General features: G+C 46.9%; 1 protein-coding gene across 3 annotated transcripts in view; it reads left to right on the forward strand.

Annotated features, from left to right (window-relative positions):
* The first annotated feature begins 1,745 nt into the window (after positions 1–1,745).
* Positions 1,746–15,180, forward strand: part of ABHD18 (abhydrolase domain containing 18) — a 59,312-nt gene continuing 45,877 nt past the window's right edge. Inside the window, exons 1-2 of one of the 3 annotated variants that reach the window (XM_040418435.1) lie at positions 1,746–1,859; positions 11,052–11,158. In XM_040418435.1, coding sequence (XP_040274369.1) covers positions 11,067–11,158 — 92 coding nt within the window. In that variant the 5' untranslated portion in view covers positions 1,746–1,859; positions 11,052–11,066. Of the gene's footprint in view, positions 1,860–6,137; positions 6,262–11,051; positions 11,159–15,180 lie in introns of those variants that run through there. The other 2 variants (XM_040418434.1, XM_040418433.1) reach the window with 2 other exon arrangements.

Genomic DNA, 15,180 nt, shown 5'->3' on the forward strand with positions numbered 1-15,180 from the left:
ACACTGCGACATGTGTCACCCAACAATAAGGGAACAACCACACTGTGCCATGTGTCACCCAACAATAAGGGAACAACTACACTGCGATATGTGTCACCCAACAATAAGGGAACAACTACACTGCGACATGTGTCACCCAACAATACGGGAACAACTACACTGCGATATGTGTCATGCAACTATAAGGCTGGGTTCACACGAGCGGATGCCGTGCGTGGCATCCGCTCCGTGAAAGAGTGCCAAGACCCGATGCAGACTGCAGAGGCACGGAGCATTAACATGACTGATAATTCTCCGTGCCTCTCTGTGATCTCTTTACTACGAAATCACAGTGAGATAAAGTTGTCACTGTGATTTCGTAGTAAAGAGATCACAGAGAGGCACGGAGCATTATCAGTCATGTTAATGCTCCGTGCCTCTGCAGTCTGCATCGGGTCTTGGCTGTCATTCACGGAGCGGATGCCACGCACGGCATCCGCTCATGTGAACCCAGCCTAAGGGAACAACTATAGTGCGACGTGTCACGCACCAATAAAGGAACAACTATACTGCGATATGTGTCATGGAACAATAAGGGAACAACTATACTGTGACGTGTCGCACTACTTTTATATAATTATAATCAATGGTGTTGCACTACGACAGGCGTGCTCAACCTGCGGCCCTCCAGCTGTTGTAAAACTACAACTCCCACAATGCCCTGCTGTAGGCTGATAGCTGTAGGTTGTTCGGGCATGCTGGGAGTTGTAGTTTTGCAACAGCTAGAGGGCTGCAGGTTGAGCATGCCTGCACTACGACATGCGACACGCTGCTACTGCGATAGTTGCACAAAAATCCAACTTGGATGTATTTTCTGCGACTCGTGTTGCAGTCGCATGTCACAGTGCAACACCATTGACTATCATTATAAAAAATGTTGTGCGACTTTTCAGCAACAGTGTAGCCCTAGCCTAAAGCTGCGACATGTCCCTTCTTGGCAGGAAGCCACAGCAGGTGTCTGCTCATAGATTAGCTCCACTCAATGGCGCGAAGCCGCAAGCAAGTCTGCTGCATTCAACGGAACAACCGCGGCAGAAACCATGGAAGTCTCTGCTGCGGAGTATGCTGCAGGTTTTGACAGCGTGAAGATACCCAAGCTCTTCCTTTACATTTTCCAGAACTTTTCATTTTTTAACTGTGGCTAAAAACAAAACAAAAACTGTCACTAAAACCTGACATTTCTCTGAAAAGACTTTGTGGCAAACCATTCTAAAACTAGTAACACAATGTTTCTATATTCAGAGAGCAGTCCATAGCCTTAGAAAATACATTGGAGGAGAACTTTACCATGTGTGAGGTCATAGGTCCAAGTTTCCCCGGGCTAAACCATCTACAACTGACAGGAGCAGCAGCAGACTACTAGCAGCCTTCTGCACTCGTCATTCTACAGCACATACAGTAGGCGGCGCCAATTTCCCGCCGCAAATGACCCAGAAGAGACATTAGAGATGACCTCTGTAGTGCAGTCAGATGACAATAGTGCTTCCGCCCTTCTGCGCCATCTTTACTATGGGAAACACCACGAGTACCGTTATTCATTAGCCACTGCACGGCGGTGCTGTAGAAACTACACCTCCCACCCTGCCGTACGGCTCTCAGGGCATGATGGGAGTTGTGGTGACAGGTTGTAGAAGAGCAGTGAACACTACAGGCTACCTTCCACCTGAAGGGCACAGTGTCAAACGTCTTTTCTACGCTACACATGCGCCAAGTGACGTCATGTCTCCGCCCACTCGGTAGGGGTTGAGGGAGGTGGGCACCGCTCCAGTGAGCGAGCCCAGGTCCTCAGTTAGAGGCGCCTCCTGCCGGCCGGGCCCCGTGTGAGTATGCGGCGTGTGGCTCTATGTGGGGACGTGATCATCCACACTTACCGCACCTCTGAGGCTGGAATGTCACCTGCAGAGGCTGATGTGAGGGTGGTGACACTGCAGCTCCTGACCTCTGTCCTAGAATGTGTTTTCTAGCAGTCTGACCCTCAGGATGTGTGCCCCCCACCTGCTGTAATAGGGACAGCTGTGGACTGAATAGCCCTGTCTTTAGGCTGCGTTCAGATCATGCAGTGGTCTTTGTCTGGTCGCATCACCACTGGACGTCTACAGGGATACGGCGGTGAACTACTAAATCCGGCAATGCCAGATCCAGCGAAATCCGGCAGACTGTGGTCTTTTAGGCTACTTTCACACTTGCGGCAGAGAGTTCCGGCAAGCAGTTCCGTTGCCGGAACTGCCTGCCGGATCAGGCAAAATGTATGCTAACTGATGGCATTAGTAAGGGCTCTTTCACACCTGCGTTCTTGTCTTCCGGCATAGAGTTCCGTCGTCGGGGCTCTATGCCGGAAGAATCCTGATCAGGATTATCCTAATGCATTCTGAATGGAGAGTAATCCGTTCAGGATGCATCAGGATGTCTTCAGTTCCGGTACGGAACGTTTGTTGGCCGGAGAAAATACCGCAGCATGCTGCGCTTTTTGCTCCGGCCAAAAATCCGGAACACTTGCCGCAAGGCCGGATCCGGAATTAATGCCCATTGGAAGGCATTGATCCGGATCCGGCCTTAAGCTAAACGTCGTTTCGGCGCATTGCCGGAGCCGACATTTAGCTTTTTCAGAGTGGTTACCATGGCTGCCGGGACGCTAAAGTCCTGACAGCCATGGTAAGTGTAGCGGGGAGCGGGGGAGCAGTGTACTTACCGTCCGTGCGGCTCCCCGGGCGCTCCAGAGTGACGTCAGGGCGCCCCAAGCGCATGGATCACGTGATCGCATGGATCACGTCATCCATGCGCATGGGGCGCTCTGACGTCATTCTGGAGCGCCCCGGGAGCCGCACGGACTGTAAGTATACCGCTCCCCCGCACCCCGCTCCTACTATGGCAACCAGGACTTTAATAGCGTCCTGGGTGCCATAGTAACACTGAAAGCATTTGGAAGACGGTTCCGTCTTCAAATGCTTTCAGTACACTTGCGTTTTTCCGGATCCGGAGTGTAATTCCGGCAAGTGGAGTACACGCCGGATCCGGACAACGCAAGTGTGAAAGAGGCCTAAGACTGATCAGGATCCTGATCAGTCTTAAAAATGCCTGATCAGTCGAAAAAATGCATTGAAATGCCGGATCCGTCTTTCCGGTGTCATCCGGCAAAAACGGATCCGGCATTTATTTTTTCACCTTTTTTCAGTCTGCGCATGCGCATACCGGAAGGACGGATCCGGCACTAATACATTCCTATGGGAAAAAATGCCTGATCCGGCATTCAGGCAAGTCTTCAGTTTTTTTAGCCAGAGATAAAACCGTAGCATGCTACGGTTTTCTCTTTTGCCTGATCAGTCAAAATGACTGAACTGAAGACATCCTGATGCAAACTGAACGGATTACTCTCCATTCAGAATGCATGGGGACATACCTGATCAGTTCTTTTCCGGTATAGAGCCCCTGTGACGGAACTCTATGCCGGAAAAGAACAACGCAAGTGTGAAAGTAGCCTAAGTCTGCACCTAATGCTCTCCATATTCTTCACATGGTCCCTGTGATCAGTGGATGCCCAGCAGGGCCCTCGCTATGTGCACACTGGAGTATTCTCATGGAGAATTGCTGTCGTCAGGATTCTGGGACATCAGCCACTGCCAGGGGTTGTCTAGCATCGGCGAATCTGCTGTTATCCATGGTGGCAATTATTAATAATCTTTACCATAGACGGCACGTGCGTGCCGCCTCCTCATACAGATGATCGCCAGGACCCCTGCCCATCTGAGATTGATGACTAGCGATGAGCGAACGTCAGTTTTGTGAGTTTGGGTTCCGTTACCACGAACCATAATGCACTTCCATAACGGAATGCCTTTAGAAGTCTATGGCCAGCATAACGGATCCGTCCTAGAGTTGAGTGAAGGGAGCTTCGGATGCTTCTTCCGAAGTTGCTTAGTTCAAAACCTCAGAATAATACTGTACGGAGATTTGTCTCCATACTGTATGTACGGGCTCCGAAGTAAGTGAAATTGCACGTGACTTTGTTGAATAACGTTGGTAATTAATTTTTAATGTGGAAAACCACTTTAAAACTTGAAACCAAAGCAGAGTTCGCTCAACTCTAATGCTGGCCATAGACTTCTATTATGACAGAATGCCTGGTAACGGAACGTGGGAACACAATTCAGCACAAACTCGCATAACTGAAGTCTGCTCATCTCTATTGATTACCTATTGTGAGGATAGGTCATCAATACTACCGTAAATGCCTGGACAAGTGAATGGGTGTGCTTGTTATTGCAGTTCAAGCCAATGTACAGTGTATGGCGCTGTGCTTGGTAAGTGGTGAGCAGGCTGTAGCACAGCTGATCAGCAAGAGTTAGGCCTCTTTCACACGGGCGTTGCGGGAAAATGTGCGGGTGCGTTGCGGGAACACGAGCGATATTTCCGCGCGAGTGCAAAACATTGTAATGCGTTTTGCACTCGCGTGAGAAAAATCGCGCATGTTTGGTACCCAAACCCGAACTTCTTCACAGAAGTTCGGGCTTGGGATCAGTGTTCTGTAGATTGCTATTATTTCCCCTTATAACATAGTTATAAGGGGAAATAATAGCATTCTGAATACAGAATGCATAGTAAAATAGCGCTGGAGGGGTTAAATTTTTTTTTTAAGAACTCACCTTAATCCACTTGATCGCGGAGCCCGGCTTCTCTTCTGTCTCCTTTGCTGAACAGGACCTGTGGTGAGCATTCATTACAGGAACAGGACCTGTGGTGACATCACTCCGGTCATCACATGATCCATCACCATGGTGAAAGATCATGTGATGACCGGAGTGACATCACCACAGGTTCTGTTCCTGTAATGAATGCTCACCACAGGTCCTGTTCAGCAAAGGAAACAGAAGGAGATGCCGGGCTACGCGATCAAGTGGATTAAGGTGAGTTAAATATATATATTTTTTTTTTTAACCCCTCCAGCGCTATTTTACTATGCATTCTGTATTCAGAATGCTATTATTTTCCCTTATAACCAAGTTATAAGGGAAAATAATAATGACCGGGTCTCCATCCCGATCGTCTCCTAGCAACCGTGCGTGAAAATTGCACCGCATCCGCACTTGCTTGCGGATGCTTGCTATTTTAACGCAACCCCATTCATTTCTATGGGGCCTGTGTTACGTGAAAAACGCAGAATATAGAGCATGCTGCGATTTTCACGCAACGCACAAGTGATGCGTGAAAATCACCGCTAATGTGAACAGCCCCATAGAAATGAATGGGTCGGTATTCAGTGCGGGTGCAATGCGTTCCACTCGCGCATCGCATCCGCGCGGAATACTTGCCCGTGTGAAAGGGGCCTTAATTGGTGTCGGACTCCCAGCGATCCGATATTAAAGATCTATCCTCTCTGCGATCCATTACCGCTGTCTTGAGTTGTAGAGTGGAATATTTTGGTTCTGAGCGTCATTAATATAAAAGGGTAATATAAAACCAGGAGTGGAGCCTCCACAGACATAAGGGAAAGATCCACACCTGGTTTTGGAAATCATTGACCGAACACTGGGGGAGATTTATGAAAACTGGTGTAAAGTAGAACTGGCTTGGTTGCCCATAGCAACCAATCAGATTCCACCTTTCATTTTCCAAAGAAGCTGTGAAACATAAAAGGTGGAATCTGGTTGCCATGGGCAACTAAGCCAGTTCTACTTTAGTTTTTATAAATCTCCCCCAGTGTTCGGTCAGTGATTTCCATCAGTGACTGTGAGCCAAAACCAGGGGCGGATCTTTCCCTTATGTCTGTGGAGGCTCCACTCCTGGTTTTATATTACCCAGTGATTAAGGCCTTATACTAGGTATCTTCATGCTGCACCAGTTAGGGATGAGCGAACTTCTATTTTCAAGTTCGGCCTACAAGGTTGGGGGTATGGAAGAATTCTATTATGAATTCTGCTACCACGGACCATAAGTTATGGTCCGTGTTAGTGGAATCCACAACAGAAGTTCGCTCATCACTAGTTACAATGCCTGAAACTGTGCAGCACACGACCTGAGGAGGGAGGTCACCACTAGTCACGCCTGCAGCCGTCTCAGCTCTGCTGTATAGAACAGGAAGGGGTTGTCCGGGAATAAGTAGCTTTTCACAGACGCTCGCAGCCTCAGCTATGGAAAGAGTCCTACTTCCCTGCTCCCCCCCCTCCTCTGTTCTGCTCCGTGGTTCCTCACGTATTCAGTGCTCATGACCAGAGCTGCAGATAGCAGGTAAGTATGACTCTCCATAGCGGAGGATGCGGGCTCCTGTGAGAAGCTATCTATTCGCAGACAACCATCCCATGGCAGCACTGAGTATAGCAGCTACAAGCTTTACATGTTCCTTTTATTCCCACTTGCAAATGATTCTCTAAATTTTCAGGACATAAATCTAGTGTTTCTGATAGATTTCTTACAACTATTAAGTAATAACTGGAAAACTCTGTTATACAAAGGGCATCTGTCAGCAGATCTGTACCTATGACACTGGCTGACCTGTTACATGTGCACTTGGCAGCTGAAGACATCTGTGTTGGTCCCATGTTCATATCTGCCTGCATTGCTGAGAATAATGATGTTTTAATATATGCAAATGAGCCTCTAGGAGCAACGGGGGTGTCGCCGTTACACTTGGGCCCCTTGCAGACGAGCATGTCCGGATAAGGTCCAGCGGATGCGTTCAGTACAAACTGCGTGATTTCGCAAGCAAGTCCATTCAGTTTTGTTTGCGATCGCGTTCAGTTTTTAGCACTCGGGTGCAATGCGATTTAATGGGTTTTGCACGCGCATGATAAAAAAACTAAATGTATACAAACATCATCTCCTAGCAACCATGTGTGAAAAAAGACATCGCATCCATTCACTTCTATGGGGCCAGCGTTGCGTGAAAATCGCAGAATATAGAACATGCTGCGATTTTCACGCAACGCAAGAGTGATGCGTGAAAACCAACGCACGTGTGCGCAGCCCCATTGAAATGGATGGGTCCGGATTCCGTACGGGCGCAATGCGTTCGCATCACGCATTGCACCCGCGTGGGATACTCATTCGTGTGAAAGGGGCCTTAGAGTTTCTGCTTTCTCTACAACTGCCGCCCCCTCTGCACTTTGATTGACAGCTCCAGGCAAGCGTTGTGATGTTCCAGCTCAGCCTCATTGAAGTCAATGGTGCTGAGCTGTAATACCAAGTACAGCCACTATACAATGTATGGCGCTGTGTTTGGAAAGCTGCTGAGAGCCCACTCCTTGAAACAGCTGATCGGTGGGGGTGCCCGCCGAGCGGATAACATTGGGAGAGATTTATAAATATGGTGTGAAGTAGAACTGGCTTAGTTGCCCATAGCAACCAATCAGATTCCACCTTTGTTATTCCAAAGGAGATGTCCAAAATGAAAGGTGAAATCTGATTGGTTGCTATGGGCAACTAAGCCAGTTCTACTTTACACCAGTTTGATAAATCTCCTCCATTATCTTTTCCAGGATAACCCCTTTAACTGAGCCATGGATTGAAATGTGATCATCAGTGGATTCAGTGCATTACAATTCTTTCCACTTCTGTTCTGCTCGTTTTAGTAAATAACCCTTCATATATACCCAGATCTTACTGATATTCAGGCCTTAGGCCTCATGCACACGACCGTTGTTTTGGTCCGCATCCGAGCCGCAGTATTTGCGGCTTGGATGCAGACCCATTCCGTGTGCTGTCCACATCCATTGCTCCGTAAAAAAAAAAATAACCTGTCCTATTCTTGTCCGTTTTGTGGAACGCACATGGACACCATCCGTGTTTTGCGGACTGCAAAACACACAACGGTCATGTGCATGAGGCCTTAGGCTGGGTTCACACTTGAGCGTTTTACAGCGCGTTCAAACGCGCTGTAAAACGCTCAACACATGAAAACCAATGCTTCCCTATGGCCCTGGTTCTCACTTGAGCGTTTTACAGCGCTGAAAAACGCACTGTAAAACGCCCTACGCTCAAACAAGTACTTGAGCTTCTTTGGGGCGTTTTGACGCGCGTTTGTGGCCATAGGACATTGCAGTCAATCACACAAACGCGCGTCAAACGCGCGTTTACTATTGCAAAAAACGCGCGTTAAACGCGCATATCAAAGACGCTCAGGTCTGAACCCAGCCTTAGTCCCACAGCCGCTTTTCTATGTATATTATAAGGGTACAGTTGGAAGACAAAACCAGGAGTGAATATGTATTTTGTGGTCCGCAAAACACGGATCCACAAAAAGGAAAACAGGTGGCATCTGTGCGACGTCTGTGTTGCTTCCTTTTTTGCATGGATCCATTGTAATAATGCCTTTCCTTGTCCGCAAAACGGAAAAGAATAGGACATGTTCTATTTTTTTGCGTAACTGACCTGCGGACATATACGAAAATGGAATGCTCATGGAGTCATTTCTGGCTTTTTTGTGGCCCCAATGAAGTGAATGGTTCCGTATGCGGCCTGCAAAAAAAACCGGAATGGACTCGGAATGAAAATACGGTCATGTGCATGAGCCCTTACATTGGTTGGGACGTCTGGCAGAAGAGGTTATTGGCGACGTGCACCACCAACAGAGAGACAGTGCTGTGAGAAAGTGAAGGGAATCGTCTGGGAAAACAGGAATCTGTCACCCAGCAGATTGCAGTGTGTGTGGTGGAACCCTGGATTTGTCTGCCTCAACCTGTGAGCGGGCTGAGACAGTGTGGATCTATGTCAGGCATAGCTGCCATAGACCTTTTTGTAAAGTCCGTTATAGGACTGCTTTTTATGGAGTGGAGGGTAGGTTGGCAGTGGGACCCTTCATCCCCAGTTTTTCCCTATCTGACAGCCATGGGTCATGTGGCTCGTAAGGATCCAGATAGAATCTCCTTCAGAGAATCAGAGGCACGCATTACCTGGGGACTTGATATGCTGTACCAACCAAGGTAACCATCTGCCACCTTGTTCAGTGGAACCATAGCGAGGGTCTGGTAGCCAGGCTCTAGTAGAGAGAGGATTGTTTTGTGTATTAGTTAGTGGCTGGACGGCCCAGGTGTTTTTTGTGCCTTAGTTGGGGAAGGGGGGGTGCAAAAAGCATTTCGTTCATTGTTATATGTGCTTGTCCCCACATATAGTAAAACATTACTTTATTCTACAGGTCAGTACAAATATGGCAGTATGATACATGTATAGTATTATGCATTGCAACTTTTGCACAATAAAAATTTTTATGAAAAAAAAATAGTTTTTATATTGCCGCATTCTGAAAGAGAACTATTTTACCTTCCAGGACAACCTCCATGATGGCACCACAGGAGGAGGCATTTCTAGGTCTGTTTAGGGACAGGAACACATAGGGGGAGATTTATCAAACTGGTGTAAAGTAGAACAGGCTTAGTTGTGCATAGCAACAACTCAGATTCCGTGTTTCATTTTCCAACCTAGCTGTGAAAAATGAAAGGTGGAATCTGATTGGTTGCTGTGGGCAACTAAGCCAGTTCTACTTTACACCAGTTTTCATAAATCTCCCCCATAGAGGTTAAAAGTCCACTCCCATCACCCGACAGTGTTCTTTCTGTCCCTACCAAGCACCGACATGGAGAGGCTTCTTTCTTGGCGAAGTTGTGTTTTGTTTTTTTTTGGTTTTTTTTGCTCTTGAATCCTTTAAAGGGAACCTGTCACTAATGTTATGGTGTCTTCCCCACAGCAGCAAAATGCTGGGTCGCTTTCTTTAACCCCTTAGTGACAAGTCTGTTTTGGGCCTTACTGACCAAGCATTTCTCTTCCTTTTTTCATTGTCGCTTTCCAAGAGAGAACTTTTTTTCATTTTTTTTGTCTGTGTAGCTGTATGAGGGCTTGCTTTTTTGTGGGACAAGTTGTAGATGTTAATGGCACCATTTTGGGGTACACAGAACTTTCTGATTAACTTTTATTAACTCTTTCTGGGAGGGAGATGGGAAATACTGCCACTGAGTTTTTACATTATAAATTTTGCAGCGTTCAGTTTCTGGGATAAATAACATAATATCTTTATTCTCTGGGTCAGTATGATTACAGCAATACCAAATACATATAGTTTTTTTATGTTTTGCTATTTTTGTGCAATAAACCCTCCCCCCCCCCCTTTTTTTATTATCTTAAGATTTTTATTAAGTTTCTTACGTTTTTTCGGTGGCAACTAAGAATAAATGAGCAACTCAGGCTTTTTATAAAAAAAAAAAAAATTATTAATTTTTTTACAGCACTCACCGTAGGGGATAATTTACATAATATTTATGTATTGTGGGTCGTTATGGACGCGGCAATACCAGACATGTGGAAGAGATTTTATTTATCTTTGCAATTTTTTTCATTGAAAAGCATTTTTTATTTATTCTTTTAAAATACAATGCACTATCCCTATAATGCACTTGGGGAACGCTCAAAGCAGGCTTGGGGCCTACATCAGGTCCCAGCCAGCCCATATACACATCGGCACCCCGTGATCGCATTTGCGGGGAGACAGATGGAGTCCGCTCCCTCTGTCACCACTTACATGCGGCGGGCGCGATTGCCTGCGGCATGTAAGGGGTTAAACAGCTCGGATCAGCACTCCTGCCATTCTGGGCTGTTAGAGCAGGAGAGTGGCTCTCATGTGAGAGCTGAGCCCCACTCTCCGCTGTAGCCAGCTTAAGGCCCCTTTCTGACCGCCGTAAAAGGCGTAGCAGCAAAGTAAGTGAGATTTAAAAAAATCTCATCCACCCGCTTCAAAAAATATCTACTGCAAATCTTCACATACCCTTCTAATAATAGCAGATTTTATGTGCCCAACATGTCCGATTATGCAGAGGTCTGGTATGGTGCAGCTCCCAACCACCACCACTAGGGGCACTACTATGGTGGTGACTATTACTATAGTTATAGAAGAGTCATCCTTCGATGCGTTGCTGAGCTGAATAATGTGGCTGGTTTCAGGATATTTTAATAGGTTACCTTATTTGCAATATTATTTGAAGTGAGGTGTATAATGCATGTCAGTTATTTATAAATGTATTTTCTATTTTCAGATGTGAATTATTCAAATGGGATTGAGCAAGCTGGATGTTCTCTACAGACGGTTACTCCTTGCTAAATTTTTCATCCGAGGATGGGGAAAACCAGAAGACTTGAAACAGTATGTCTGGAATACAAAATATCTCAAATTTATTATATTCCTACAGTTTACATGATGGCAGTAAGGAACTGAAAAATATTGTCCTCGATACATTTATCTGTTAGGCTAGTGCTACACGGAGACATGTGTTGCAGGAAAGTCGCGCAATATTTTTGGAATGATAGTCAATGGTGTCGCACTGCAACATGCTGCTACAGCAAAACGACAGTCGAAAAAAATCCATCCAAGATGTGCTACTGTCATGCTGCAGTGGCTTCTTACCGGCTTCCTCTGCGGCCAGTGAGGTAATTGATTTAAATACGCTGGGTGTCGCTAAAGAGACTGAAGGCATTTAAGCTGCAATTCTTATTTTGGCCACCAGGTGGCAGGCCAACATAAGAAATGAGCAATTCTCAGTAATAAATGGATTTTTAAAAATCAATAATTGTTCAAAATCAAAAGCAAAAAATTGGATTTGTACGCCCAAGTACGAGCTTCAAAATCATAACAAAAAAGTAAAAAAACAAACTGGTAAAAATTATATTAAAAATATAAAAGTTTAAATCGCCCCCCTTTCCGTATAATAAAAAAACGGTGGAGGAATTGTGTTTTTTTTTTTAAATTCCACACAAAAACGTAAAAACCTCTGGTATCCTAAGGGTTAAAGGAAATGTGTCACCAAAAATGTTATCTGCCAGTTAAAACCTGTGCAGACCGCACTGACTTCTATGGCAGAGTTTTCTAGGCATGCTCTGTGACCTGTGCAGACCTCACTGACTTCTATGGCAGAGTTTTCTAGGCATGCTCTGTGACCTGTGCAGACCTCACTGACTTCTATGGCAGAGTTTTCTAGGCATGCTCTGTGACCTGTGCAGACCTCACTGACTTCTATGGGAGAGTTTTCTAGGCATGCTCTGTGATCTGTGCAGACCTCATTGACTTCTATGGGAGAGTTTTCTAGGCATGCTCTGTGACCTGTGCAGACCGCACTGACTTCTATGGGAGAGTTTTCTAGGCATGCTCTGTGATCTGTGCAGACCTCACTGACTTCTATGGGAGAGTTTTCTAGGCATGCTCTGTGACCTGTGCAGACCTCACTGTCTTCTATGGCAGAGTTTTCTAGGCATGCTCTGTGATCTGTGCAGACCGCACTGTCTTCTATGGGAGAGTTTTCTAGGCATGCTCTGTGACCTGTGCAGACCGCACTGACTTCTATGGGAGAGTTTTCTAGGCATGCTCTGTGACCTGTGCAGACCTCACTGACTTCTATGGCAGAGTTTTCTAGGCATGCTCTGTGACCTGTGCAGACCTCACTGACTTCTATGGGAGAGTTTTCTAGGCATGCTCTGTGACCTGTGCAGACCTCACTGTCTTCTATGGGAGAGTTTTCTAGGCATGCTCTGTGATCTGTGCAGACCTCACTGACTTCTATGGCAGAGTTTTCTAGGCATGCTCTGTGACCTGTGCAGACCTCACTGTCTTCTATGGGAGAGTTTTCTAGGCATGCTCTGTGATCTGTGCAGACCTCACTGACTTCTATGGGAGAGTTTTCTAGGCATGCTCTGTGACCTGTGCAGACCGCACTGTCTTCTATGGGAGAGTTTTCTAGGCATGCTCTGTGACCTGTGCAGACCTCACTGACTTCTATGGGAGAGTTTTCTAGGCATGCTCTGTGACCTGTGCAGACCGCACTGACTTCTATGGGAGAGTTTTCTAGGCATGCTCTGTGACCTGTGCAGACCTCACTGACTTCTATGGCAGAGTTTTCTAGGCATGCTCTGTGACCTGTGCAGACCTCACTGTCTTCTATGGGAGAGTTTTCTAGGCATGCTCTGTGACCTGTGCAGACCGCACTGACTTCTATGGGAGAGTTTTCTAGGCATGCTCTGTGACCTGTGCAGACCTCACTGACTTCTATGGGAGAGTTTTCTAGGCATGCTCTGTGACCTGTGCAGACCTCACTGACTTCTATGGGAGAGTTTTCTAGGCATGTTCTGTGACCTGTGCAGACCTCACTGTCTTCTATGGGAGAGTTTTCTAGGCATGCTCTGTGACCTGTGCAGACCGCACTGACTTCTATGGGAGAGTTTTCTAGGCATGCTCTGTGACCTGTGCAGACCTCACTGACTTCTATGGGAGAGTTTTCTAGGCATGCTCTGTGACCTGTGCAGACCTCACTGTCTTCTATGGGAGAGTTTTCTAGGCATGCTCTGTGACCTGTGCAGACCTCATTGTCTTTTATGGCAGAGTTTTCTAGGCATGTTCTGTGACCTGTGCAGACCTCACTGACTTCTATGGGAGAGTTTTCTAGGCATGCTCTGTGATCTGTGCAGACCGCACTGTCTTTTATGGCAGAGTTTTCTAGGCATGTTCTGTGACCTGTGCAGACCTCACTGACTTCTATGGGAGAGTTTTCTAGGCATGTTCTGTGATCTGTGCAGACCGCACTGACTTCTATGGGAGAGTTTTCTAGGCATGCTCTGTGACCTGTGCAGACCTCACTGACTTCTATGGGAGAGTTTTCTAGGCATGCTCTGTGACCTGTGCAGACCTCACTGACTTCTATGGCAGAGTTTTCTAGGCATGTTCTGTGACCTGTGCAGACCGCACTGACTTCTATGGGAGAGTTTTCTAGGCATGCTCTGTGACCTGTGCAGACCTCACTGACTTCTATGGGAGAGTTTTCTAGACATGCTCTGTGATCTGTGCAGACCTCACTGACTTCTATGGGAGAGTTTTCTAGGCATGCTCTGTGACCTGTGCAGACCTCACCGACGTCTATGGGAGAGTTTTCTAGGCATGTTCTGTGACCTGTGCAGACCGCACCATCTTCTATGGGAGGGTTTTCTAGGCATGTTCTGTGACCTGTGCAGACCTCACTGACTTCTATGGGAGAGTTTTCTAGGCATGCTCTGTGACCTGTGCAGACCTCACTGACTTCTATGGGAGAGTTTTCTAGGCATGCTCTGTGACCTGTGCAGACCGCACTGACTTCTATGGGAGAGTTTTCTAGGCATGCTCTGTGACCTGTGCAGACCGCACTGTCTTTTATGGGAGAGTTTTCTAGGCATGCTCTGTGACCTGTGCAGACCTCACTGACTTCTATGGGAGAGTTTTCTAGGCATGTTCTGTGACCTGTGCAGACCGCACTGACTTCTATGGGAGAGTTTTCTAGGCATGCTCTGTGACCTGTGCAGACCGCACTGACTTCTATGGGAGAGTTTTCTAGGCATGCTCTGTGATCTGTGCAGACCTCACTGACTTCTATGGGAGAGTTTTCTAGGCATGCTCTGTGACCTGTGCAGACCTCACTGTCTTCTATGGGAGGGTTTTCTAGGCATGCTCTGTGACCTGTGCAGACCTCACTGACTTCTATGGGAGAGTTTTCTAGGCATGCTCTGTGACCTGTGCAGACCTCACTGACTTCTATGGGAGAGTTTTCTAGGCATGCTCTGTGACCTGTGCAGACCTCACTGACTTCTATGGGAGAGTTTTCTAGGCATGCTCTGTGACCTGTGCAGACCGCACTGACTTCTATGGGAGAGTTTTCTAGGCATGGTCTGTGACCTGTGCAGACATCACTGACTTCTATGGGAGAGTTTTCTAGGCATGCTCTGTGATCTGTGCAGACCTCACTGACTTCTATGGGAGAGTTTTCTAGGCATGTTCTGTGACCTGTGCAGACCTCACTGACTTCTATGGGAGAGTTTTCTAGGCATGCTCTGTGACCTGTGCAGACCGCACTGACTTCTATGGGAGAGTTTTCTAGGCATGCTCTGTGACCTGTGCAGACCTCACTGTCTTCTATGGGAGAGTTTTCTAGGCATGCTCTGTGATCTGTGCAGACCTCACTGACTTCTATGGCAGAGTTTTCTAGGCATGCTCTGTGATCTGTGCAGACCTCACTGACTTCTATGGGAGAGTTTTCTAGGCATGATCTGTGACCTGTGCAGACCTCACTGACTTCTATGGGAGAGTTTTCTAGGCATGCTCTGTGACCTGTGCAGACCTCACTGTCTTCTATGGGAGGGTTTTCTAGGCAT

This window comes from Bufo bufo, chromosome 2 (assembly GCF_905171765.1).
Source record: "Bufo bufo chromosome 2, aBufBuf1.1, whole genome shotgun sequence".
NCBI lineage: Eukaryota > Metazoa > Chordata > Amphibia > Anura > Bufonidae > Bufo > Bufo bufo.